The sequence below is a fragment of the Aspergillus ibericus genome (genome assembly GCF_003184845.1).
Source record: "Aspergillus ibericus CBS 121593 unplaced genomic scaffold BO80scaffold_10, whole genome shotgun sequence".
Taxonomy (NCBI): Eukaryota; Fungi; Ascomycota; class Eurotiomycetes; order Eurotiales; family Aspergillaceae; genus Aspergillus; species Aspergillus ibericus.
The window spans coordinates 767,133-789,196 of record NW_020292108.1 but is presented as its reverse complement, the minus strand read 5'-3'; the positions used below and the strand labels follow the sequence as shown (position 1 = coordinate 789,196).

The 22,064-nt window shown below is 45.5% G+C and overlaps 10 protein-coding genes across 10 annotated transcripts; 4 read left to right on the top strand and 6 right to left on the bottom strand.

Moving 5' to 3' along the window:
- Positions 1–1,362: 1,362 nt before the first annotated feature.
- Positions 1,363–2,156, top strand: BO80DRAFT_433132 (uncharacterized protein; the record flags this gene model as incomplete). The annotated part of the gene is made up of 3 exons (XM_025720813.1): positions 1,363–1,367; positions 1,481–1,549; positions 1,745–2,156. The coding sequence occupies 3 exons, from the start codon at positions 1,363–1,365 to the stop codon at positions 2,154–2,156; spliced, it is 486 nt and encodes a 161-aa protein (XP_025577712.1).
- Positions 2,157–2,402: 246 nt separating this feature from the next.
- On the bottom strand, positions 2,403–2,766 carry BO80DRAFT_350085 (uncharacterized protein; the record flags this gene model as incomplete). The annotated part of the gene is made up of 2 exons (XM_025715528.1): positions 2,403–2,519; positions 2,569–2,766. Coding segments are annotated over 2 exons (315 nt in total), but the record flags the coding sequence as incomplete, so codon positions are not given.
- A 673-nt stretch (positions 2,767–3,439) lies between these two features.
- On the bottom strand, positions 3,440–5,039 carry BO80DRAFT_453540 (flavin reductase family protein; the record flags this gene model as incomplete). The annotated part of the gene is made up of 4 exons (XM_025722018.1): positions 3,440–3,568; positions 3,656–3,718; positions 3,751–4,200; positions 4,998–5,039. The coding sequence occupies 4 exons, from the start codon at positions 5,037–5,039 to the stop codon at positions 3,440–3,442; spliced, it is 684 nt and encodes a 227-aa protein (XP_025577710.1).
- Positions 5,040–5,234: 195 nt separating this feature from the next.
- BO80DRAFT_423279 (zinc-binding alcohol dehydrogenase family protein) lies at positions 5,235–6,597 on the bottom strand. The gene is made up of 3 exons (XM_025719012.1): positions 6,287–6,597; positions 6,096–6,213; positions 5,235–6,046 (listed from the first exon to the last, which is right to left on the bottom strand). Exons 1-3 carry the CDS (start codon positions 6,539–6,541, stop codon positions 5,355–5,357), a joined length of 1,065 nt encoding a protein of 354 aa, XP_025577709.1. The 5' UTR covers positions 6,542–6,597; the 3' UTR covers positions 5,235–5,354.
- A 275-nt stretch (positions 6,598–6,872) lies between these two features.
- Positions 6,873–8,130, top strand: BO80DRAFT_492065 (putative nucleoside-diphosphate-sugar epimerase; the record flags this gene model as incomplete). The annotated part of the gene is made up of 4 exons (XM_025723743.1): positions 6,873–7,017; positions 7,069–7,274; positions 7,332–7,618; positions 7,678–8,130. The coding sequence occupies exons 1-4, from the start codon at positions 6,995–6,997 to the stop codon at positions 8,128–8,130; spliced, it is 969 nt and encodes a 322-aa protein (XP_025577708.1). The 5' UTR covers positions 6,873–6,994.
- Positions 8,131–9,072: 942 nt separating this feature from the next.
- Positions 9,073–10,267, bottom strand: BO80DRAFT_423277 (NmrA-like family protein). The gene has a single exon (XM_025719011.1). It carries the CDS (start codon positions 10,162–10,164, stop codon positions 9,205–9,207), a length of 960 nt encoding a protein of 319 aa, XP_025577707.1. The 5' UTR covers positions 10,165–10,267; the 3' UTR covers positions 9,073–9,204.
- A 434-nt stretch (positions 10,268–10,701) lies between these two features.
- BO80DRAFT_402427 (uncharacterized protein) lies at positions 10,702–12,119 on the top strand. Its single transcript, XM_025717610.1, has 3 exons — positions 10,702–10,952; positions 11,017–11,482; positions 11,539–12,119. Exons 1-3 carry the CDS (start codon positions 10,735–10,737, stop codon positions 12,067–12,069), a joined length of 1,215 nt encoding a protein of 404 aa, XP_025577706.1. The 5' UTR covers positions 10,702–10,734; the 3' UTR covers positions 12,070–12,119.
- Positions 12,120–15,757: 3,638 nt separating this feature from the next.
- On the top strand, positions 15,758–16,415 carry BO80DRAFT_423275 (uncharacterized protein; the record flags this gene model as incomplete). Its single annotated transcript, XM_025719010.1, has 2 exons — positions 15,758–15,840; positions 15,907–16,415. Coding segments are annotated over exons 1-2 (482 nt in total), but the record flags the coding sequence as incomplete, so codon positions are not given.
- A 637-nt stretch (positions 16,416–17,052) lies between these two features.
- On the bottom strand, positions 17,053–17,568 carry BO80DRAFT_443047 (uncharacterized protein; the record flags this gene model as incomplete). The annotated part of the gene is made up of 1 exon (XM_025721317.1): positions 17,053–17,568. One exon carries the CDS (start codon positions 17,566–17,568, stop codon positions 17,053–17,055), a length of 516 nt encoding a protein of 171 aa, XP_025577704.1.
- Positions 17,569–19,489: 1,921 nt separating this feature from the next.
- Positions 19,490–21,854, bottom strand: BO80DRAFT_453535 (cytochrome P450; the record flags this gene model as incomplete). Its single annotated transcript, XM_025722017.1, has 4 exons — positions 19,490–19,498; positions 20,243–20,897; positions 20,958–21,394; positions 21,444–21,854. The coding sequence occupies 4 exons, from the start codon at positions 21,852–21,854 to the stop codon at positions 19,490–19,492; spliced, it is 1,512 nt and encodes a 503-aa protein (XP_025577703.1).
- Positions 21,855–22,064: the final 210 nt, after the last annotated feature.

The following is a 22,064-nucleotide window of genomic DNA, read 5'->3' as shown; positions in this document are numbered from 1 at the left end:
GTTTTCTTCAAGCGAGCGCCCACAACACTTCTTGTTTTCCTTTTTTCCTCCTTACGCTTAAAGTTCTAGAGTAGTTAGCACCAATACGACCTCATTTTACTGTGTTGAACGGCCGTCTCAATAAAGCACACTGGTGAGCTTTAGAATAGATCTCTAAGAAGTTAAGTTTGTTGATATGATTATAGCTGTATTATATCTACTTTTAAATTATATCTCCATACGTGCGTTTAAGTATATTAAAATAACTAATATTAAGAGGCTAAAGTAGATGGGATAAATAAGTAGGTATATAAATAAATATAATCTTATTTTTAGTACAGGATTGGTTGAATTTAGGTGTTAAATAACTACTGTAACTATTAAGAACTAGGAGACTATATTTACTTACTAATTTATCTCTAATCAAGGAAATGAAGTATTTTTGAAGTTATTAAAGTCTAATTTTATTAGTGGTCCAACTATTATCACTAACTTTAAATCTCTAGGTAGGAGAAATGGATTGACCTTTATACTATACTTTTAGATATATTTTATCTTTAAAGATTAGAATCAAAGGTAGAATCTTTTTATTAGAATAAATATATTTAATTGCAGTAACCCATTCCCGATTCTCTAATTAAACTAGGGACGGCTGATCTGCTCTCTAGAAATTAGTTATTACTTTATATATAATAATTATTTCCATAATAAATTCTGTTTCATCGAAATTATATATATTATCTAATGAGATCCCGTACTCTTAAATAACTTTTTATACGCGTTTGAACCAATCTTTTATAATTTTAGAATCCTCTATTTTAGCTCTTTGATAGTTGAGTTGTCTAGTAAATTGAGTTTATAGGGATTCATGGCGTTTAACAAAGCTATAAACTTAGTTAATACCTACTTGTTCAACGGTTAAATAACCTCATTTAGAGATAATCAAATTAGCTATATCTCTGATATTAAGTGGCTGGGGGCTTGCTCCTTGCTTATCTAGAGATAGGATCTATTTAATAAGTAATTCTTCTTCATTATTTAATAATTTTTAACGTGTGTTGGTTATATCTTTAGCGAAAATACGTCTAGATAATCGAGTCTGGAGAGTAGTTCGAGCGATATTATAAATATGTGCTATTTCATGAATACTAGTGATTTAATTTTTCTAAATAACTTTAATGGCAAGAAGAATTCTGTCTTCCTGCTCCACCTGCGATTTTGATGGAATAGATGCTTTTGGTGGCATTTGTGGTGGTTGAAAAGCCTCGGGTAGGTGATTCAAGGTGGTGTTTTCGAAGGGGTGGCCCGCCTGACCGTGTGGCCCGCCCGACCGTTGATTACGTTATGAACAATTAACTATACTGCATTGGAGGAATTTGAGCAATGGAGTAAGTAGTTGTCGGGTGTTCACTTGCTCAATATTGGCTGCCGAGATAGTAAGGATAAGCAGACACTGGAAACTAGCACATATTGGTTAGCATTATAAGATATTCCCTGAAAGGGCTCGCTATCCTACGTTCCTCACGGCTATCTTGATCCGGTGCAACTCCGAGTCCGAGTCACTGCAGGAGTAAGCAGCCAATAATTGATGAGGCGTTCCGAACTGGCCAATTCTGATGTGTAATCAGAGCGTTACCTTCCACGTGACATTATGCTCAAGCCCATCGTGAATTACGTCATATCTTCAGCCAAAGTGATTGACATTATCTCGCAGGCTCATATCACAATTTTAAAACATCTTGTCTTGCAAAACCCACTGTGGCAGTTCGTTTACGAAATGTCATCGTTATATGAAAGATGTTATTCGTGTGGTCGGGAAACAGGAGGATCGCTATTCTGTTCGTCATATTGTCGTTCGATCTCCACAGACCCTTCATGCATGCCGCATGATCGTCAGGCACCTTCTACTTGCGACCCGTACGCCACCTCATACTGCAGAGGATCCTCCCGCGGAGCAGATTTTCCACTTTGAAAAACAGTCTCGGCACGGCAACAAGTCCTATGATCCGACCAAAAATGCTACTCGTCAGAGTGGTTGCGGATCGATTCCCTGCGATATTCAAAATAATATGAACGACTACATTTCATCCTTTAACCCAAGGTCTCACCACAGCGTGTTGGATATCCCTTTAACAAAGAAATGCAGTGACACAAGCTTAGAAAGCCTAAGCCCTTGATGCTACGGCAGCCTTTTGCGGTGTTATATCACCACTAGATCTGTATGGCCAACGAAAAATCAAGGGAGACAGACTTATCAGTTCCAAAAATAAAATAAGATCAACCACCCTACAATATTCTGTCACGTGCCATGACAGGGAGAATAGCAACAGACACACTAGTTATATTAGACTTTACCAACGACATTGACAGGTACTTCTTCAATTCATCGCAGTGCGCTTATTGATAAGAAACGATTATTGGTCTCATATTGTTTTCGCGGCCTTGAGCTTGTGGGCTGCCGTCGAGTCGTCCTCATCAGTAGCAGGATTGAAGTCAAAACCCTTGGCTGTTATTTGTATCGGTCGTGGATAGTATGTTTCCTATTTAGTATTAGTTCCCGTTCCAACAGCATTCATACTAAAAACGTACTAGTTGCGAGGAAAGGCCCGACCAGAATCCTGTCGAATCGGATAGAAAGGTAGTGACTTGGCTAGACTCTCGAATACGAATACCCAGGCAGACGTCAGCATCACACAGCTTGCTATATTCGTAGGCCTGTCGTATGAGGTTCTTTTTACGCTGGTCTCGTTTCTGTCGCATCATCTTCTTGGGTGAGGTGGGGGACTTAGGTGACTTCTGCTTGTTTGATTCCTTCGACGTTGTACAAAATTTCGCGAGTTACTGTAGTGTATAGGTAGTCCTCTTCTTATCTCATCTCAAATTACAGACCCTCGTAGTGTTTATTTATATTTGACTACTAGGCGTTTAGGTAGTCTATTAGGTTCTTCACTATTACTAAGGAATATCCGAAGTAGTTCAACAGGTTCAACTATGGCACCAGATATGCAGTTATTCTGTCGCGAGAGCATTGCTTGTGTTGAACACGGCTAGAGTGCAACGGATGTTGAACTCAAAGATTAGGTTGCTGTAATGTTATTAGTGGTGTGTCGAGAAGACTCATGGATGATTGTGTTCAGCTGGCCTTGCCCGACTACTGTACTGTCCCATCCTCTGTCCAAGCCGCAGTCTCCTTGGTTCATGCTGTTCCCTCAGATCAGGGTTGACTGTGTTGTGCTGCGTCCGATATTGGAAACTGCGGAAGTTGAGCTACAAAATACACTATACTTAATTAAGATTTAACGGACGGTTGTGAAGTTGAGCTACAAAATACACTATACTTAATTAAGATTTAACGGACGGTTGTGAAGTTGATATACGGTAAGGGAAATATGAATTGATTTTATTCGGGCTTGCCCGTATCTAATTTTGCTAGCAACTCGTTCTTGGGGATCTTGTTATCCTACTTGTTCCGTGGTTGCTTGAAGGTTGATATAATATGGCTGTAGGAAATACTGTTAAGCTGTCCAATTGGCCGTAGCTTGTTTAGGTTGATATGGTTGTAATCTGTATCGGTGGTACCTTCCTTAATCTAGAAATGAGTGGCCTTGATGAGGAAGGTAGTAGTAAGGCTCATTCCAGGTTGTTGATGATTGGTAAATTCTTTAATGTTGATTACTTTGTCTTTGATATTAAAGACTGACTCCTCCACGCGCGAAGGTTTTATAGTTGTTGATGGCGCCTTGTAAGATCCGAGACCTCCTACTCTGATACACTGTAAGGTGTATCAATAGAAGTAGTGTTGATGGCTTTGATTATATTTTTAGAGATAGTGTTAATGATATATTCTCTAGTCTCTTTCAAGTTGTGGTATGTGTCCTTAACGCGTCCTAGACGCGATGAGAATCCTATAATAAATATTGGTGGGTTATGGTTGATGACTTGAAAGTAGCTGAAGGGTGAAAGGTTCTTCTGTTTTTCGGAATTGACGGTGCTTAGGAAGCTGATTGGTCGGGGTGCAATGCCCGAGAGTAGTAAGCGATAGTTGTTGATTGTTGGCTGATCTGGTGTATAGGGATTGATTTTATGATGCTTTTGAGTAAGATTTATTTTATTATCGGGCATACCCTCCCTATACTTCCAGTTAGGGTAAGGGGATTTAGTGATCTCAATAGGCTTGTCTTTGTTGAAATCTGGGTGTGTGGCTTCAGTCTCTGTAAATTGCTGATATTTTGGAAAATCTTGTAGTTTTTCTTAGCTGCCGCAGTATGACTCTCAGTAGCGGTGGCAGGAGACGCAAATGAGCTTATTCAGAAGGGTTTAATAATTGATTATGAATCCGGGATTCCCGAATGAGACACTGAGATCTAAGACAATGAAACACATAAGAGGCAATTTGGCTCACTATAGGCCTTATTGACTAGATAGTCAAGGTCATACTGCCAAGTATCTAGCTGAAGATTCCAATAGAGCGTGTCAATTCTTCCAGCTGTGCTCCGTTTCCTACCTCATACTCTACTTTAAATTTGTCCAGGTCTTCGGGCTATATTTGCTACGCCAGCAAATCATCTGATCAGACCACTTGGCCAGTTCTGAATAGATTAATCCGGAATGTTACCATTTTATCAGTCCGAGAAGATTATCCAGCCTTTCGGACTCCAAGAGTCTAGCAAGATTTACATAATCCGAAAAGAATATCGTAGTCTGGAAAGATAACCCAGTCTTTCTGCCCATGAAAGCCTAAATGGATTGGAATAATCCAAGTGGACTCTTCTTGCCTGAAAAGATAATTAGTTTACAGAGACTCTACATTTCTGGAGGGGCTATGGTAGTCTGCTAAGACTTTCATCGTTTTGGGAAGACAATCCAGTTCTTTTGGACCATATTAGTCTAGGTAGATGTAGGTTATCTGGTGGGAACACCTTGGTTTGCTAATAATCATATTAGTATGAGAGAATAGCCCAGTCTCTCTGGGCTCCAGGAGATACTGACCTGGGTTCATGGGAAAATTGAAGCTGTACGCAAGAGAAATAGAGTTTGGCCAGACAGAACGCTGAGTTCATTGGTTGATTTGGGTACAGTGGGATGCACCTCCTCTTTCCCGTCAGAAGACTCAGAAGACTTTTCCTGAACCCTAGCGCGCCAAGTTGCGCTAAGTCGATACTCATTTAAAGCGTTATATTCTTTGTTTCGAACCGGAATCATATAATATTAGACCGGTCGCTTCGCGCTATTACTGAAACAAGTTACGTGATGGCAACAAGTATGATGTCATTCTTTGTCTTCATGCAGTAACTTTATAGCGGCGCGCATTTGAGTGACTAACCTTCCACAGCCCAATAATCAAACTATATTCTTAAGACGTTGAACACATTATCCTACTCCACCCCAGGAGTATCTGCAATGCGGAAAACATACTTCATAGCACTTGCTCTCCCGTCCTTCAAATCTCTTAATGCTTCTTCAACCCCTTCGAGACCCCCTGGCCTGATTTCGAAAGGATGACCAGAGAGACTCCCATTTTGAAGTGCTCTAGATAAGTAGCGGGAAATGACGTATCCGAGCTCTTCATTGTTTTCGAATTCAGGCTGGTTGTGAACTGAACCTACCGAGGTAACGGATTTAGTCGCGGGAGCCACATCAAAGTCGTTAGGCAATATAAAATCAACTTGTCCACCAGGAGCAACGACTTTCCTTAGAACCTCTGCACTTTGAGGAACGATGGCAGCGTCAATGGCGTGCCAGACAGAAGTATGGCCAGCTTTTTCGAGACTGCTGAATATACCTTTTGCAGTTGCCTCTACTCCTTGACGGTAGTCGACTATTGTGTCACCTTTGCTCCGATCGATAAGACTTTCCACGTAGTAAGATCCTTTCCCTGCAACAGCAATAATGGGATGAACGTTGCTATTGCATGCTAGTTTAATAGCGTAAGAGCCGACCGCCCCACTCGCACCATAAACGATCAGTGGGATTGGTTTCAGTGCAGGAGCCCATGGCGATGGCAGCCGGTGATGTGCGTATAAGGATACAGCAGCAGTTAAAGCTGCTAGGGGAATCGTCGCGGCCTCTGTTATATGTTAGTCACCATATAATTACAAGATATCCGCTAGTCGCACCTTCAAAGCTTACGTCATTTGGTAAATGAAAAGTGGTGTGACTCCAAGAGATTGCATATTCTGCATAGGAACCACCTGGTGTGCACATCTCGTGAAATGCTGCGACACGATCACCTGGCTAGAGGACGGATTTAGAGGACGGGTTTGAGGGAATGTGTGAATGTCAACAATTGGACACCAGCTGTACTTACCTTGAACTCAAGAACATTAGAGCCAACTTTTTCGACGATTCCTGCAATATCGTCTCCTTGATTTAACCCGGCCTTGGCTGCTTGGAACATAGCCATGCTAGAGTCCCCAGCTGCTGCTATATCCGGGATTTTCCAGTCTTTGGGATTCGATCCGGAGACTATAACCTTGATAAGAATCTGGTCATCGTTTGGTTCGGGAATCGGACTGTCCACGATCTTTACAACCGGTCCAGCAAGGTTAATGGCTTCTTTCATAGTGCGGAAATGACAAGTGTAGTGAATGTAGAAAAGCAGGCAGAAAGACTGTTGGCATTGATATCCAGGGTATAGCTTCGAGGAAACGTATCTAATATTGTAGCAGTCTTGATTTACCATTAATAATCATTGTCATTGAATCACCATTAATAATCCTCAAGACATTGTTCATCTCTAACTGGTTTAGTTAACACTAACTATTTGCTGATTAAGCGGCCCGGTGTTTTATGACTAAAGCATTCAGTGGCCAAGGTGAGCAAGAGTGATTACTAAGGCCCTTATCTGGAGTATCCGCGGTCATCCCACCCGGTAATCCCACGCTGATGACGTCCTCAAAATTTGGGGTGGTGCTCTTGTCACACTTATTTGACATCAGTGTCTTTGTTTCGACTCTGCAGACTCACCCACCGTCCGTCCCTGCCCCTCAAAAGAGATTTCGTGTCTAACAATAATATGGCTTCTCCTAAGGTATTCCTGTAGGTCACACCACTTGGCAAGCTTAAGAAGGGATCTGATCGTCTTTCCAGGACTGGTGCTTCAGGATATATTGGAGGCGATGCTCTTTACGCAATCGCCAATGCCCATTCTGACTGGCAGCTGTCGGCTTTGATCCGCAACAAGGACAAGGCAGAGCAGGTCAAGGCCCAGTACCCAAACATCCGGATTATTCACGGTGATCTGGATTCCTCGGATATCATCATAGAAGAGGTCAAAAATGCTGACATAGTGTTTCGTCAGTTTGCAATCCAGGGATTTATTTCGTGGAGTAGCAACTAATTGTATTCTCCAGACTTCGCCGACCGTGATCACGTTGCAGCGGCCCAAGCAATTTCCAAAGGCGCTGAGAACCACACAGCTGAGCGCCCTCTTTGGCTGATTCATACCTCTGGCTCTGCCATTCTGACCGTCGAGGACCGACGTGCTCACACTTACGGCATTGAGCGCCCCAAGCAGTACAACGACTGGGAGGGCGTCAATGAGCTTATCAACCTGCCTGATGATGCTTATCACCGCAACGTCGAAAAGATTATTCTTGATACTGGTAAGCGTCATCCATCCAGTGTCCGCACCGCGATTGTCTGCCCCCCTACTATCTATGGCGCCAGCCGTAGTTCTGCAAAACCAAGAGTGTACAGGCCTACTGGCTGAGTGCTGCGGTTCTCAAGCGCGGTAAGGGCTTTCTCGTCGGTAAGGGCGAAAATATTTGGCATCAGGTGCATGTCCAGGATTTGAGCGACGTATACGAGGCCCTGGGTGCCGCAGCCGCGGCTGGGGGCGGCAAGGCCACTTGGAACGACGAAGGTTACTACTTCGTTGAGAATGGTGCTTTCGTCTGGGGTGATATCCAGCGAAAGATTGCTGAAGAGGCTTATGCTCAAAAATTCATTCAATCTCCCGAGGTTGATTCCTTGGACGATGTCCAGATCACCGATATCCATCCTGCTGGGTGGTACGCCTGGGGCTCCAACTCGCGTGGCCACGCCATCCGTGCCCGTAAGCTATTCGGCTGGGATCCGAAGCGGCCTAGCCTGATTGAATTGATCCCGGATATTGTTGCATTGGAGGCTAAGGATCTTGGCCTGATATAGGAGGTCTTGTATGAAGATGACGAGGTAGTCAAAGGACATTTCGCCGATATAGAATGAAAATTGGATGAAGACCATCCTAATATATGGGATCAATTCTGCTTTTCCTTGATTTACAGTACGATCCCATTTTAGGGAAACCCAAAATCGAAATTTAACATTTTCTATCTATAGCAGTAGTTGCATACATGGGCATAGACCCCGCGTAAGTCACGAAAATCAAGCTTTAACGATTTACTCTATCCACAGTCAAAGTGGCAACATCGTCAATAATAGAATCGATCGGCTTGAATAAATCAGCATCGAGTAGGCAGCGAATGCAGAATAGGGAACAAGTGAACATTAACGCTAAATGGGGCAAACCTCGGGAAGGCCGTTGAATGTCAGGCTCGATAACTTAGCCTGCGCCAGATAAATGCCCCAGCAAAAGCATTTCCATGTTTCCGGTTGTATGAAGATAAAGGATCTGCATACGAGACTGCCACATTTGTGGGACCCCCTAGTTGACGATTCTATGAGTTGCTGTAATGGCTTGCACAACCCCATTTGAAGTGAAGGAATGAAGGAAGATGCCAACAGATGGCATTAGGAGTATAATACGAAGTATTACAACGGCCATTGCCTCATATTTGATTGGTCAGCCTGGTTTATTTTCAAGGAAATACATGCTAAACTGAAGCCTTATGCAATACCCCTCCAGCTCCAGGGATTTTGAGGCGCCTAACAACAGAAGCATCTACTAATTTTCAGGCTATGAGCTATCTCCTAACGTAAGCGTCGAAGTTTAGATGACCGTGAAAATATAACCCCCAAGAAGCTAGTAACTTTCAGAAGACTAAGCTAGCCGTGTACCAGTCTGCTGCATTGCGAGCGGTCGGTGTAAATGAATAGTACTACTGCTACTACTGACATATCCAACTGTGACTCTTTTGCTGGAATTTATCCTGCGGCTATGGATTGATTCGGCTATGGATCAGATAGACTCAATAGATTGGGGATTGAATTCTTCGATATACTCCTGGTGCGATATATCCGTTTCGATCCCTAGAACCGCTGCTTTTCCAACTTCTGGTCCCTTCATTCTTCTAATAGAGTCTTCAGGCTATCAGCAGGTGTCCGTTTGGGAGCAGCAAGCTTCAGAATCTCCTTGCTGGTTGTAGAAATCGAGCACTTTCCTTCCCACGCTGTCTCTGGGGCCCGCTTGATTGAGTAGATGACGTTCTTCGATTGCTTGGTAGCCGCATATTGGTCCTCATACAGCATGTCGATGAAAGAGACGTCTTTGTAACTAACGTCTTTGACGGGCGCACCAATGTATTGCTCAACCATGTCGACAATCTGCTTTCCATTTATATCCTCGGGTCCATTAAGAACGTATTTAGCCTGGTTGTGCACTGAAGTGTCATCTTGAGACAAGAGATGAGCTGCAATAACACCAACTTCGTCAGGGTCGATTGTTCCAACAGATGCATCCTCTGACAGCAACAGACGAAGGATGCTCTGCTTTCCAGTCTTGCGATACCCTTTAATAAACTCCGCAGCAGGGGCCATGATAAGTGGCGAGAAGACGTTGGGCTGAAGAGACGTCCATTGCAAGTTGCTAAACTCCGGTGAGCCCAGGAGAGACTCGATGGCCCAGTGTTGGCGTGCATAGTAGGCAGGGCAGTCTGGCCGCACATTCGCAGCCGTAGTCGAGATACGCACAACATACTTGACGCCAGCATCGAGGGCATTGAGATAGAAAGTTGACTCCTCGGCAAATTGGTTAGGCCCATTATGAGATGCAATAAAGGCTCTGGCAACGTGGTGCTCCCGGAGCCAGTCAGCAGTAATATCAACCCAGTTTTGCTCAATAACCTCGACCCCGGGCAGCTTGGCGAGTTTTTGTGCAACTGGACTATTGGAGGAACGAGTCAGAGCAATAATGCGATTCCCGAGTAAAGTGCTGCTTGATTGAAGCAGCTTTGGCAACGTTTGAGTGACTGCTCGACCGGTATTACCAGTGGCGCCGACGATAAGAATGGAAGGAAGAGTCATGGTCTCTGAAATCTAGGATATATGTTTCCCGCTTGGTATGCGCAAATATTGGACACTGTATTGGATACTTATACCTGGCGATCGTCTTGATTATTTATCAAACGTAGTCCGGGCAGAAGGCATTAATAATTGGTATGAAGTCATGATTCGCAGACTCCTTATTCTGTGGCGAAAGACAGCCGGTCTGCCGCCGGCCACCCGCCAGCATCCCACGGAAGAAGTTGTGGGGTCTACACATGATTGTGCCGTTCCAATAATTCTTCGCTAGCTATTGCTGCGAGAGGAAGCGCCGTCTCATACCCAATTCATTTGCCCTTCAATGACCCCTACGCGACTCGAGCATAAAGCACGTCAGAGTATATGCCAGCTTTCCTACCACTCAGAAAAAATGGTAACACGCCGATGGGACGCCGATGGGACGCCGATGGGACGCCGATGGGACGCCGATGGGATGCCGGTGGGATGCCGGTGGGACACCGGCTTAAGACGGGCGGTGAGAGATCGCTCTGCAGTCTTATCACCCACGCGAAGCTCAGTCAAGCATTCAATTTCAAGGCATTTTCTGTGTGGATGTCGGGGCAAGTTTCATCAAGGACGTATTTGGCACCGACCGAGGTCGAGTTCCTTCAATGCTCTTCGGAAACTTCCTCATACTATACGTTTCGGTGTCAATTTCCTGGCTGCAACGCTAGATACCGACGCAAAGCGCACCTGAACCGGCACCAAAGATGTCACACAAGTCAGCAGGCTTTTTTTTGTTCCAACTGCGGGCGCGGGTTTCAACGGAGGTATTCCCATCTTATACACAGCCGCTTACAACGTCAAGTCTAACCATAGAATTTTTGAACTTAGTGACACCCTTCGACGTCACATACGAAAGCAGCACAAAATAATAGAACCTCTGAACCGCGCGCGTCAAGCGTGTGTGTGTTGCCATGCAGGGAAGACTCGGTGTGAAGGGGGCATACCATGTGAAGAGTGTGTTCGTCGCAATGTTCAATGTTCTTTCCAAGAGCACGCCAGTATTCCAGAAGAGCAACCAACCGGATCATCTATGCCACTCTCGCCATCTTTAAACCATAGAGAGTCACGGTCATATTACTGGGAGAAGAGGAAAAGGTGGATTAATTGTTATTTTGAGATCTTTCATCCGCGCTGGCCTCTCATTCATAGAGGATCCTTCAATGTGCAGCAGGAGAACCCGACACTTTTACAATCAATGATGGCTATAGGTATGTGGACATCAGGAGAACAGTCTGCTCAGTCGGCGGCAGTGGAGCTTTATAATAAACTTGACTTCGCTATACGAGACCAAAGGGTAGGTCAGATCACCAACCTCATAATGTACCTGATCTACTAACGTGGATGTTATAGCAAAATTGGGATGCTTCAGAAGTAGAGGAAGCCTGTAGCTCCTGCTTCTGGCCAATTGCCACATACCAGGCTATTCTACTGCATGTTATTCTCTCTATTATCATGAAGGCTGATGGGGTTGTTAACCTCGACCTCAAAGCATCTATTTCCGCTACTGATTTAGCGTTGCTTAAATCACTTGTCGGAAGCTGCCGAAAACTGGGCATGTTCTTTTACCCGAACATGCTCGCCAGGTATAAGGAAGCTGACCTACCCTCATTTGCCTGGGTTGGTATTGAGGAACTCAAACGGTTTAGCATGGCCCTTTACAAGCTTTGTGCAAAAGCAAGCAGCTTTAGCACAGATAACAGCCCTCTGCTGCACGCGAGAGAACTTCAATTCCCACTGCCAAGCAACGATCCCTTGTGGAATTCCGTTAAAAGAGATGAGTGGGAAGCCAATGCAAGGGACGAAACAATTTCCTTGAAAGATAACTTACAAACAAAGTGGATTTCAAATTCTGCCGATGTATTGAATTTTCTTGGCTCATAAACCATGGCCCTATAATCAGCAATGAACCAAGCACTGGTGCTACGCCCTCTATAGCTTTCACAAATAACCCTGATAACAAGCTTAAAATTCACCTATCTGTGCACAAGACAAGCAAGCACAGCGCTCACCAACTATCAACTCCCAATTATCAAAGAAGTTCGGATATTGATCTTCGTGTATCTACTTGAGGTCTATGTTATTTGTCAAGATATTGTTATAGGTCTTTTTGACTATCTTCATATATCTACATATCTACATGTAATAACACTGCGAGTCTGCTAGGCAGCACGCGCCAGGAGCATTTTTATGGGGTTTTTGATTTTGCTCTTTGGAAGATCGAGATTTCCTGTCCTTGGCGGCTTGGCCACGGAGTCTGTTGATGCCCCACCTCAGAATGGGATCAGAGGCAGAAGACTGAATGGGATTGGGCACCCGTGTTGTCACATGTTTACTCCAGGCGCTTGGCGTTGAGGGCTAGATTAAAGCCCCACTCTCAAAATCCAGCACAAGGCAGAAAGTTGACCAGATTCTCTGTCTCGCCCGTTACAGGTCCTGATAGGAGGCTGTGGGTAAGATAGGACTGTGGGCAGGAGAGAACTGTGGGCGGCAGAAAACTGCGGGCAAGAGAAGACTGCGGTTAAGAGAAAACTGGGGGCAGCAGAAAACTGTTGAGTATCATGGTGGCTGAACCTTATGGCAGGGTTTGGGAACGGATATATATATGAGGCGTCCCGCCCCTGTAAAAGATAACTCCTCAAGTCAATCAATTAACGAGATTAATCACTGTCACTTCTTCCGGTTGAGAATAATTAGTCTTTTGAATAACCAAATAGGGTCTTTTCCCCAATCGTGATAGACAGTGTAGCAGCTATTGCCTGTGGCCCTGCTATCCTTGGCCGGGAGGGGCCTACTACCATGAAGGGGGCCTAATGGATATGCACTGTTGTTTGTAGATAATTATGAACACTGATCACCCGTGCCGCGTGCTCACCCAGAGTGAGCCCGCCAGTAACATGTTTGGATAGAATAGGTGATCGTGAACTGGTACACCGTGCGTCGGCGTTTGAGACCAATACTAGTAAGGTACTTCATCCCTGACCTCCGGCCATTTTAAGACTGACGAAATCAATTTGAAGGGATTAAACGTTTAATTGTGTTTGTCCAACGGCTTGAGAATTCCGCGCTGAATCGCACCTATTTTAGGGGGGTTGACCACTCTGGTTGAACACCTTTTGAGAATGGGGCATTTGATTGTTGATTCTTACCACTCATCGTTCATGTGGGGCGACTGATAACGTAACCGGCAAGCGAGTCGGCCAGGTAAGCCAGTCGGCCACCTGTGTATCCCATACTAATCCAGCAATTTTTAAGCTGTAATACTACAGCCAAACTTCATAAATTCAGGTTTATCTGATAGAATTGGTATATTAGAATATATCTAAGCTTAGTATATAAATCTTACAAAATAAATAATAATATATGTTTGAGTAAAATATATTACACTGTATTTTTTTAGTAATTTATTTTAACCTAGTATTATATACAATATAAGTCCTATTATATTATATATCTTTGATATTTAGTTTCTTGAAGTATATATATAGCTTCAGCTAATCTATTATTATAATTGAGCCAACGGTGGCTGAGGTATTGGGGTTTGATAAATGTTAGATTAGTATAGGATACAGAGGTGGCCGACTGGCTTACCTGGCCGACTCGCTTGCCGGTTACGTTAAGCGGGTCTGCTCCCTGGTTAACGATGTGGACTCCTGCCCTCGGACTAGCTGACTCAGCAAGCGATCGGTTTGGCGCTAGTTATTCAACCTGGCGGAGGCAAACAGCCAGACAGCACACTTGTTCTCCATCAGAGGCAAACAGCCAGACAGCACACTTGTTCTCCATCAGAGGCAAAATGCGCAGTGGGTATTTCGCATGAGGCTTACTTGCTTAGACATTGAAAACCGGCTCGGTATGTGATGCAGGTCTTCGAAGATCTGCCTCTTGAGCTACCGGTTACACCCCGCTGACTCCCTCGCTCTCACTAGCGGAAGCCAAGTTTGGTGGTTCTTGCTGGCTATCAGCAAGTGGCTGGCTTCAGCTGAGCTGCCTCAAATCTGTGCTTTGTACTGGCTGCGAGGAACGGGGTTCCATTGTCTTGAGCTGAACTCCCAGCTGTCTCCAGAACCATGACCTCCAGACTCACTCATGGTCCGTAACTCCTGTGCTCATGTAGACGCAGCCTGGTCCTGACTTCTGCATATGACGTTCTTGATCCTCGAGAAGCCGGGCAACAATGCTATGGTAATGGCCAAGCTCGCGGCCTAGCACAGAAATCTCGTTCAGAACTGTTTCTGAAGGTTAGACATGAGTAGATTGTCAGCTTCAGGACATCTTTGACCTCTCCCTAATTTGTCCCTCATGTTGGAGAGCTCCTCTCGCGTCCTCTTGATCGCCTCTAACTCCTGTTGGCAATCATCGCTTCCTGGCCTTGGGGAAAAGAATCGCCATGGCCGGCCGGACCTAATTAACTGATGGTCAATTTCCGGAAGATCAACGTGGAATCGCCAATCACAAGATTGGCTGAACCATCATATCCGGGGCGCGCAGCGAGTACAAGAGTAGTCCAGGTAATTTGGGGTCCGCTGACAACCACTGGTTTGTTCGTCGTGAAAAAGTGTCTCTAAATTTTTGCTCAATCGCGTGCTAAATGGCGCGTCACCACGACCGAGAGCAATACTGGAGCCAGAACTGAGCACGGAGTGATATTCTTCCAGCCTATTCGAGATCTCGTTTAAGGCGCGATCGGCGAGCTCATAAGAGCGTAAATCCTCGTTGCGTCAGGGGTCTGCAAAGTTAATCGCTTCATCCTCCTGCAAATCTGCTTAGTGTTTTGTACAGGCCTGTGGCTGGTAGCTGTGGCTTCCCAATCGATGATATGCACTTTTTCAGTCCTGTTCACGATATCCGATATAAGATTTCTGAGACATAATATGCACGTTCAGCAACAGCTGAGAAATGTTTTGGCTAGTTCAACCCAAAATGTTTTAGCTGGCTTCTTACGTGAAGCGGACGCGACAACGATAACTAGTTACGGTTAGTTAGGTACTCATTTAAGCTGGGGTCCATGTCGATCATGAGTCATCGAGCTACCTGAGGCCGAACGCTGCAAATCGGCATGCAGAGGTCAACTGACATTTCCGTAAGAGCTAGACGACCTTAACCCCTTGCTCGTGACTTCCATATCCATGAGTAAGGGACTATCAAAAATCAATCCAACGTTTGCCCTGGACTAGGAGCCTGGGCAAAGGTGGTCGGAGTTAAGCGAAAGGCTTAAGTCCAGTCACGTCCAACTAGAGACATCTTCACTAGCTTTTCTCTTTAACCGCCTAAACACCCAACTATTTCCAACATAAAGACAAAGCTATCCTTCCTGTTACTGACGAGGCTTCATAGATCTAGCATTAAAATCACAGACGGAGACCCTTTAGCAAGCTGTTGGTGAAATGTTGGTAGGGTTCTTTCCTATTACGAAAAATTGCAGCGGGAAAGAGCAAGGAGAAACCTGTGCCAACGAGTTGACCGGATGACCAGCTGATGGCGTTCCCAGACCGCCCTTTTGAAGGGAAGGGAAACAGATGACTTAAAAGGCCGCATGTCCTGCACGGCAGGAGGAGGAGAAAGATGGGAAGACGGCCAAAGATGGTGTCAAGTGCTAGTTGGTCGGTTCAACAGAGAATTCTGCCGTACCCTTTTAGAAGCGTACAGCTCGAGGTAGGCGTTTAGACAGGGAGTCCAGAAGTTTTGGGTTTCTACGTGGCCTGACAATTACTCCCGCAGACTGTCTGGGTGAAATGTCCTTATTGGCCTCACCCGTCACAATTTGTTGAAGACTTGGGGCTTTTCGACGTAGTCCTGGTAGTCGTGCCACTTGATGATGACTGTCCCTCCATTGGAAATGTCGCTCTAGCGGTTCTGCCCGGGGGGCTAGAGCGAGTTCATGCCGTGCTCGGTTCACCTCTTCATCCACCATTCAGCAGAGAAAACATCGCCTGGTGGGATACTTCGTGCAGGAGAAGGATAACGGATCTGGCCACACACATTTATGGCAGCTTCTGCAAATGGTGGGTGATCAATGAGTTGTGGTACATGGATTATGGATTGAATGCTGAAGTGCGTGCGTGGTTTCTTAAAAATATGGTAGAAGCCCAAAAATCCTCACGCAGATATTTCCATACTTCATCTACTAGCTGAAGCGAGTTTCAGTCCCAAAGCAAACGGTTTCGCTCCTTCTTTTGAAGGACACCAGGAACACTGTAGACGTTTTTTGTACAGTAAAGAATATCGAGAGGATTTCTTCGGTTATTGAAATGTGTATCCAGATTGCTGCTGCAGTGCTCCGCCAGTTCTCTGAGCGGATGGAATAGTGTATTTTATATGTTCTCCAACTTCCGTACGAAAGCTGCGGCCCAGAGAGTTCAAAAGACGCCAGGCTAAAGATAATATAGGGTCAATGAGAAGGTAACACAGATCCTGATCGTAATCGCAGCTGACTAATTTCACTATTACCTTTCTTGTGAGACATTTGTCCCGTTCTTCAAACATTCTAGCGACTGCTACAACATCACGCGACCAAAGTCACACGAAATGAATATCCGTCTGCTGGATCGGTACCGGATTTTAAAGTCTGATATGCTCTGTCCCATTCAACTTAGGCTTCATGTCTTGGCACCTTTTGCACTAAGCATGTTGACTCATGAATCCCTCTTGCTGCCACTTCAGTGCACCACATTCATCAGAGGCCGGTTTAATTTCAAATGTCCGGGCAGGCATCACGAGAATATATCGCATCTCATTGTTGGCAAGGGCGTGACTGATGAGTTTGCTCGGTCCCTGCTCAAACGGGCGATATGCGGCCGGGTCTGGACAAAGTTCGTGGCCTCCACCATCCAGCCACCGCTCGGGGATACTCTCATCCACTCGCAGCTACACCCGTGCATTGCGGCGAGTCGGTTGCTGTAAGACGGTGACGCTTATATCGTCCATCAAAGGATATTCATTACCACGCCTATCGGTCCGCGACAGGCAATCACAGCCTTGACGCATAGTTCCTGCAGGCGGATAGAGCCGAAAAGTGTCTTTGATCACTGCCATGGTATATGAGCATTGGTTGAGCAGGGCCGGCTGTTCGCAGAGGAGCTGCGCTACAGCAGAAGGATCTGGTCCAAAAATCCGGTCATGTTCCTGCCGGACGTGAGCCAAGGCTTCAAGATGTTTAGATAGTAGGTGGTACACGTAGGTGGTACTACTCGACGTTGTATCTGTCCCAGCGAAGAGAAACAACCGAAGCTGGTAGGTTAGACATTCTGCGAAGTGGCCGTCTAACTTGGCGGCCTTTGGGATCTCTTCCTCTTGGGTCTCTAGGTATGCCTCGAAAGCCAAAGTGATGATGGATTTAGCCCGCTTGGAACGAGAGGATGGTTCTAGTTCTGCTTGCTCCATTTCTGTCTGCCAAAAGCCTCCTAGAGGGACAAAAATATATATATGAACGTTACCCCGACTGCTCACACGAAATCTCGAAGTTGTAGATGTCTTGTTTTCTTGTGATGTTGGACTCTGCTCTGCTCTCCTATTGTTGGATGTGAATTGTTCCGAGGACCCATAATGAGAGAATAACGTCCACCTTTGGCTGTGCCGACAATTTTGGGCTTGTTGATGCGGTCTTCGTCAACAGACGTAAGCTGGTTGACAATGTCCCAGCAGTACTGATGGCTTACCGAGACACAGAATATTTTGGTAAAGACGGTGAACACTGAGGAATCTGGCGGTGGTAGTAGCCGAATACAAGCGGCTGATAGGTATAGAAGGACTCCTGCCCCTAGGTTGGATTTTAACAGATGGTATGTTATCACGGCCTCATGGCGGAGGAGGTGTATTAGAGTTAATGTTTGGGATCTGATTCTGCACGATCTCAATTCAGCATGCGGACTTAACGTCATCAGTGAGAGATGTACTTACGTTTCCATGAGTAGGAACTAAATTGAATCAGAGTCAGAGTAAACTACCAATACTAGTGTATCTGCAACGCGCTTGCGGGATATGCTTGCTATCTTGGATAGGGACTGTCATTATGCCAAGCAGCTTTATATAGAACCGCAATGAGTGACTTCTCGGGAGTCATCCAAGTCGTTACCTGAGCCCGCTTGGCCGGTTCTAAATTATACGACATAACCAATCGGAATGACAATAGAAGGATTCAGAAAGCTTGTTCGGAGTTTGGTTATCAAGAGCTTATAGACAATGTCTTGGTAAGCGGGACGCCTAAAACATCTGTGCCACTGCTTATTTCTGGATGATTGACTGCCAATCGTAGCTTAGCGCTAACTGCCTTACATAGTTATTGTCAGCTTATTCCCTAGTCAGTTCGGGAAAACAATATATATCTTATTCTTGTTCTGCTTCTACCAGTCCGTGCACTGTCCCGATTGTGTGATACCCGATAGTCAGCCATTTGCCGGATAGTCTGGTCTTCGTCTCAGCCGCGGTTCTTCTTCGCCGAACTCGACGGTGGTTAATGGAGTTATTCATAGACGCCGTTCTGTTTGGTCCTGAGCTACCCACGTTTTCTGTGAATGTTTCATTGCATACAGTGGCGGCGCAGGACGTCTGGCCGCCGGGTGATAATCTTACTGATAAACATGAAAACCTGTCTTTGCTTCCGTCGTCTCTCCCTCCCAATCATCGTGCCTCGTGTATCTACTGAAGGCGGTTTGAGCTGTCGTTTCAACAACATATTCTGCTTGACCTGAGTAATACCTCCTTCCAGCTATTTCACTCACTCGGTATGGTGGACTAATTGGTCTGCGCTTTATCTGACGTTGTCGGTGGCCTACTATTTTCAATAACGCAATCTTACTGCATAGACAGTATACTCCCTTTAGTTGATCATGAGCCACTAGCGAAATTGCCGCATGTATTTCGTATTCTGCCTATATAATGTAGAGATAAGATTAGTGACCTGGCAGTAACGAGGCCGATGCACTTGGTCTAAGTAAAGGTCTTTGTTGTAGCCGCCAAACCAGATCTGTAGTAACATCGGACGGGTAGGGTCGAGGAATCTCATCGTTATGCGAGTGTCGTCCTGGCCTACAGTTGGTGGGCGGTCCATGACGCCTAAGAAGCATGGGCATAAGAACAGGGTAGAAATTCTCCAGGGCAGAAAGAGTAACTAGATAGATTAAGGACCTACGAGGACAAGGTGGACGGAGTGCTCATGTAATGAGATAGTCGTCGGCGGCAATTAGGATTGACATGTTGGATAACGGAAACTTTCTATCCGTACACATTGCCAGGCTCGGTGTTCGGCCAACGCGTGCTCTCCGGAAAACCCTGTTTGTATTCTAGCTCCACACCAGTTTCTGGCTCAGGGAGTCTAATATATATTAGCGGCAACGCATGATTGGCTATTGGAACTACATTACGCTATGGGGATAGTAAGAATTAGGAGTTTTCTTCTCGATCCTGAGGGCCAAGGAAAACCAGCCCTCAGAAGCAATAAATCTCAATTTAGTTAAGCAGGACAACCATATAGGATTTCGGAAGCTCTCGGGGGTTGTAGCAAGCAGTCTTTTAGTGTATGTAGTTGAATGGCAATTGCTCACGCTTAATATGGCTAATGGAAGCATCTGGACGGCCAGAGGAATCTTTTGAGAACATATTGATGGAGATATGTTGATTGTCTTTCACCCTCTTGGACGAGAAGGGTAAATATATTCGGGCCCTGAGCTGAAGTCAAGGGCAGGCTCTTTGACTACATTAACCTCGGATACCAGGGGAAGGGAGGGGTTGCTTGAAAACATTCATGGGCGCAGGAATCACACTCGCCGCGACTCTCAGCACTAGTATAGCTACTGGTTGCAAATACGTGGAAAGCAGAAGAACGTTGCTCCAATTTAAACTTCCGCGCCTTCGGAGGTACCCACCACCCCATGACCGAAGGCCGAAGGTTGACGCAACGGTGTGATGTGTAGCATACAATCACAATATGGTCAACTTATTGGATACATATCATAAATTGGACCATGCAAAGACACCAAGGCCTTCCATTTGATGCCCAACCTTCATTTGGCCGATTCGCAGCCCTCTAACCCCGCGCTTCTCGCAACCTCAGCCTAACTTCAGTTGGAGCGCACGTAAGCGTCATTCGGTATCCTGTCTTCTTGTTCTCTTGGGCTGCCGTGACTTTGTCGAACCTTTGCAACAATCGGACAACCACGTAACCCGCCTCTGTCAGTGCGAATTGCTGATCCAGGCAGATCCGTGGCCCTCCATTGGATGGAAGGTAGTCCCAGCCATACTTTTTGCCTAGCCACCGTTCTGGACGGAACACGTCTGCGTCATCACCCCAGAGCTCTTTCGACCTATGCATTACATGAACACTGTAATATACTTCGGTCCCTTTTGGCACGAAGACAGGAGCTTCCCCGTCAGGTCCTCCCCCGACGGGAATTGTAGTATCGATCGTTGCAGCTCGTTGGTTGATGGGCACAACAGCATACAGCCGAAGAGTTTCTTTGAGAGTCCACTGCAGATAGACACAATTCTTTAGCTTTTGGAAGGTGATCTCTCGAGGGTTGTCGTATGTGCCAAATTCAAGTAGCACAGTCTGACGCAGTCTGTCAAAAATTGCTTCGTTTTGAGAGAGCACTATCATGACCCAGGAAAGAAGAGATGCTGTTGTGTCGCGACCGGCAAGTAAGATATTGAGCAGTGCGTCCCGTAACTCGATAGGATTCTGAGTTTCCTCAGCAATCGCATTAAGAAAAACGTATCTTTCCTTTTCATTGTGGTCTAGCCGGGTGGCTTTTTCTTAAAAGGTCTTGTTTAGGCACCTTTCGACGTAATAGTCAACGAAGTCATGCACTTCTTGAACATTTTTTCGCAAGTCCGAGGTGTGTCCAAGTCTATACATCCTTCCCATGCGGCCAGAACGAAAAATGTCGTATTGCGCTTTGTCAAAAGCGCTGGAAAATCGATTCTCTCTCCTACCAAGCAGCGATTTGTTGGGAATGTCATTTGAGACAGCCTCACCGAGCTGGCTCATCACGCTTTCTCCAAAGAGAAACTCCGTAGCGGCATCGATAGTGAGTCGGAAAAAGAAGGGCTTTAGGTCGACAGCTGCAGTCCAACCTTCCGAGTCAATCTGCAAGGCTTTGATCATATTGATGACGTGCTTTTCCTCTAAGTTAAGGTCGTTGATTTGGTCGCGGGAAAATTGCGGACGAAGCATGGCGCGTGAATGCTCCCACTTCTTTCCATTGGAAGCAAACTAGATGTAATAATTAGATGTGTCACGTAATTTAGACTGGCGCGCTTACAATTCCATGTCCCAGCATGGGACGGAAGGATGCATTGCGCAATTCGCCCAGTTCAAACTCTTTGAACTGCGTCGCAAGTACTGCTTGGATGTTCCTTGGGTCGCATGTGAAAATGCTAGACCCCCCGCCCGTAGTGTTCCAAAACGTTGTAATGGGCCTATTCTCTCTCTTGCTCACATCGTTCACTCGTTGCACCAGGCATTCAGGAAACCGACTTTCACTTGCTGCCTTCATAGTCTCGTAGAAACTGTAAATTCCGAATGGGTCACCGGGCGTGTAAACGGGGATGGGCCCGCACCGCAGCCTTCGAGCTTTAGAACGTTGGCGATATTTGGCGAATGTGACATTGCCAAATTTGTACAGAATAAATGCTATTACTGTCCATACAATAACTAATTCAGTGGCCTTCATCTTGTAGCAGCTGTCAGAAATTTCTAAAAAAGTAGAGACAAGAAATGCTTCTGCTAAGGTTGTGTTTAAACCGAGAGAGGGTCATATATATATGGGAATCCTAAGTTTGACTTATAGGGACCTATAAGCTTGGCGATATATCTTTGTTTCGGAATCCTTAAATCCCGGAAAAGCGAAAAAAGGGACTTCTTCGCTCTTTCTGTCCCAATT